The following is a 4,145-nucleotide window of genomic DNA, read 5'->3' on the forward strand; positions in this document are numbered from 1 at the left end:
CCCGCCGTATTCTCCAGACGTTGCTCCCTCTGACTATCACTTGTTTCGATCAATGGCACACGACCTGGCTGACCAGCATTTCCGGTCTTATAAAGAAGTAAAAAATTGGATCGATTCGTGGATTGCCTCAAAAGATGACCAGTTTTTTCGACGCGGGATTCGCACGCTGCCCGAAAGATTGGAGAAAATAGTGGCAAGCGATGGACAATACCTTGAATCATAAATGTATAACCAGTTTTTTTACAATAAAGCCTCGAATTTCGGAAAAAAAACGGCGGAAGCAAAGTTGTACATCTAATAATTGGAGATGTTTTCTCTCTGCTAATGATATTGCCTTCATAATTTCTTCTTTAATTGTAGTTGCTCCTTCGTTCGACACACATTTGCTGCACGATTTGGTGGTTCGCGCCGGTCAGAAGATAAGTTACAACATTCCTATTGTGGCGTCACCTAAACCGAAGGCAACGTGGAATCGCGATGGTGTACAGATTGTGGCCGATGCTCGTCATGAGATGTACACCACTAACACTGAAACTTCCTTCGAGATTCCATTCTCTGTCCGTGATGATACTGGACGTTACACTCTAACTTTGGAGAACGACCATGGTAGTTTCAGGTACTTAATAAATCAAAAACTTATAGTTATTCTTTAATATAATTATAATTCTAATTTAAATAACAAAAAATCTCTTAATCAAATTAATTTACGTTAAACAATATTTTTATTTAATTTTATACGTTTATTTAAAAATTATATTTTAACAAATAATAAGACAATGTGAAAAACATTTTAATATTGAAAATTAATTTAAAGAAACTTTTTTAACAAAAATTTTTTTATAATACAATTTAATTTTGATGATTGTTAGTTGAACAAATTATGATGTTAAATTTTTAGTGCCAGCGCGAGGGTCACTGTCCTCGACAGACCGGCACCGCCAGAGAAGCCTTTGGATGTTAGCAATGTCACCAAAGAGGGTTGCCACTTGACATGGGGACATCCTCTTGATGATGGCGGAAGTCCCATTTTGCACTATGTTATCGAGAAGATGGACTTGTCTCGTGGAACTTGGTCTGACGCCGGTATGAGCATGGTGTTGAGCCACGAGGTCAACCGTCTGATTCATCGCAAAGAATATCTATTCCGTGTTAAAGCTGTTAATAACATCGGAGAATCCGATCCGCTCGAGACTACGAAAAGTATCATCGCGAAGAACGAATTTGGTGAGTAATTTGAAAAAAAGAAAACGATATTTCAAAATTAAATAAACATTAAAAGAATTCTACAATTTAACTCGTGCATATCGTAAAATCATAAAGTTAAAAGTACATTGAAAAAATAATGTTATTAATAAATGTGTCCGCGATTTTTAGATGAACCGGACGCGCCTGGTAAACCGCAAATCATGGACTGGGACAAAGACCATGTAGATTTACAATGGCCGATGCCAAAGAATGACGGTGGATCACCGATCACAGGCTATATTGTTCAGAAGAAGGAGAAGGGCAGCCCTTACTGGGTGAATGCAGTACACGTGCCGGCTGGTCAAAACAGCACGACTGTTCCGGATCTGACAGAAGGTCAGGATTATGAATTCCGTGTGATCGCTATCAACGCCGCCGGTCAATCTGAACCGTCAGAACCTAGCGATCTCGTCACTGCCAAACCTCGTTTTCGTAAGTTATAAATTTTCATATAATTTAATTTAAAAAATAATTATTTGATTAAACAGTATAATAAGATTTAAATAACAGCAATAAATAATATTTTTTAATTTTATGGATTTATAAATTATTATTTTATATAGCATAATGATTTTTTATATTCTAAATCTTCAATATATTGTGAATTTATTTACATTGGACATTACATATTACATTTAACTTCTTTCAATTTGTTTAGTGGCTCCGAAAATCAAGACGTCTTTACAGGACGTTCGTATCAAGGCTGGACTTATTTTTCACGTGGATATCGACTTCATCGGCGAACCGACGCCGGAGGCAACTTGGAGTGTAGGAAGCAACGAATTGACTTCCAATGACAGGACGACGATCACATCGATCGGCTATCATACAATTGTGCATATCGTCAATGCTAAAAGGTCCGACTCGGGATTATACCATTTGTTGCTAAAGAATAGCAGCGGCATAGATGAAGGCAGTTTCCAAGTGACCGTCTTGGATAAACCTGGACCGCCGGAAGGTCCTTTGCAATATGAGGAAATCACCAACCAATCCGTCACGCTTTCGTGGAAGCCACCCAAGGATAATGGAGGCAGCGAACTTACGTAAGTAAATTTTTTATTAGTTCAACATTATTTATGAAATGAACTTTACTCGATATATATATATTTTGAAATTACAAAATCTCTTTGTAACTTTTCTTTCATTAAAAATAATATAGAAAGAATCCCACACTGAAAAAAAATATAGTGAATTTTAATAAATGTTTAGTTGAATATATGCCAACTAAATATTTATTAAATATAAAGATATATTTATTTGATACAAGAAATGTTAATTTGATTTAACAATTATTTTTTTTACTAAACAAATATTTATTTACTGTAAGTAAATATTTAGTTGGCAGTATTGAACTAAATATTTATTAAAATTGACTATATTTTTTTCTCAGTGCAGATGAAATATTCAAATAGTTGTCCAACTCTCCTGTATGGTCAAGTTTCCTAGACTTGTTAACTTCCTGTACTTATTAAATTATAATTCTATAATAAAATTATCATATTAAAATTATATTTTATGTTAATTTGTGTTACGAATTATACAATATATACATGTAAAAAATAATAGCACTAATAGTACACAAAATAATTTCTTATACATGTTTGTTCTATATTTTGCAGTGGATACGTCATTGAAAAGCGCGATCTCACGCATGGTGGTGGTTGGGTGCCAGCAGTTACACATGTCAATCCCAAGTATAATCATGCCACTGTGCCAAGATTGCTGGAGGGAACCACCTACGAATTTCGCGTGTCTGCAGAAAATCTTCAAGGTCGCTCTGAACCATTGACCACCGATCGATCTGTTGTAGCCAAAAATCAATTCGGTAAGTATCATTAATAGAACATTAATTCTATTACAATAAAAACAATAATAATATTAGGACTCCCGAATTTTAAACAATATAATAAACAAAAAATATATTAGGCTAATGAGAGTCAGGGACGAAAAACAGCGCAAATATTTTAGTGAACAATCAATACTCAAAGATTGGATTGATGTCTTCTTTATTTGAACGAATTTCGACTCTCTTTGGAGTCCTCCTCAGCAAGAATGATACAAGTCCAATTAGCTCACATGTCCGTAATGCTTAAGACACTCGCAAATTGACAAAGATGCAGCGTTGATAATATGTCTGACGTTTATAGAAAAAGTTTCATTAGAACTGATAAACGAGTAAAATTAATTTGAATGGCTCACCATCACAGAATATGAAAAGTATCGTGAAGCTTTGTTAAACATATTAAACCTCATGAAACAGTAGGTATATTAAAATTAAATAAGATCATGCATTTTTAAACCCACGACCGAGAGCGACAACGTGTCACTCAGATATGAACTAAACTCGAAGTAAGAGGTCAACAGTAAAAACATTAAGGCAATTTGTAATTAACAAGAACAAGTTACAAATTAAAGTGTTGTTAAGTCAAACCAATGAGAACGCAACAATATTGTCTGTAAATTAAAATTATAAAAATTATTACAAATAGTCAGATAGAGAATTGATAATAAAAGAAAAAGGAAAAGAATACAATCAGTATAAAGAAATATTTGTTAAAAATATTATAGTACTATCAACTAATAAAACTTATTATCAATTAAATTAACAAACTAAAAATCTAAATAATTATTACATAAATCAAGAGAAATTTTCAAGCATTGCTGCATACGTATGATGCAGTCCTTCTTATCTGAACGTAAATTAAAGCCATTCTTTTGCATGTGTATGAATGCCATTTCCGAAATCAATTTGTTCAAACATTTCTCCTTGTCTAAAATTTGGACATTCTCCCAATCTAAGTCATGTGAAAATTCCATACGATGGTCAGTAATTACAGAATGAGTGTCAGTGTTCCAATTAATATGTCTATACGATGTTCAGATATTCTGCTGGACAATTT

At 33.7% G+C, this 4,145-nt stretch overlaps 1 protein-coding gene across 2 annotated transcripts in view; it reads left to right on the forward strand.

Moving 5' to 3' along the window:
* The window catches only part of bent (projectin protein bent), a 221,823-nt gene that overhangs the window by 130,904 nt on the left and 86,774 nt on the right, over positions 1–4,145 (forward strand). For both annotated transcript variants that reach the window (XM_018510206.1, XM_018510207.1), the window contains 5 exons: positions 361–616; positions 899–1,224; positions 1,375–1,677; positions 1,904–2,288; positions 2,865–3,070. In XM_018510206.1, the coding sequence (XP_018365708.1) occupies positions 361–616; positions 899–1,224; positions 1,375–1,677; positions 1,904–2,288; positions 2,865–3,070 (1,476 nt within the window). The remainder of the gene's footprint in view (positions 1–360; positions 617–898; positions 1,225–1,374; positions 1,678–1,903; positions 2,289–2,864; positions 3,071–4,145) is intronic.

The sequence above is a fragment of the Trachymyrmex cornetzi genome, unplaced genomic scaffold (assembly GCF_001594075.2).
Source record: "Trachymyrmex cornetzi isolate Tcor2-1 unplaced genomic scaffold, Tcor1.1 scaffold326, whole genome shotgun sequence".
Classification (NCBI taxonomy): domain Eukaryota; kingdom Metazoa; phylum Arthropoda; class Insecta; order Hymenoptera; family Formicidae; genus Trachymyrmex; species Trachymyrmex cornetzi.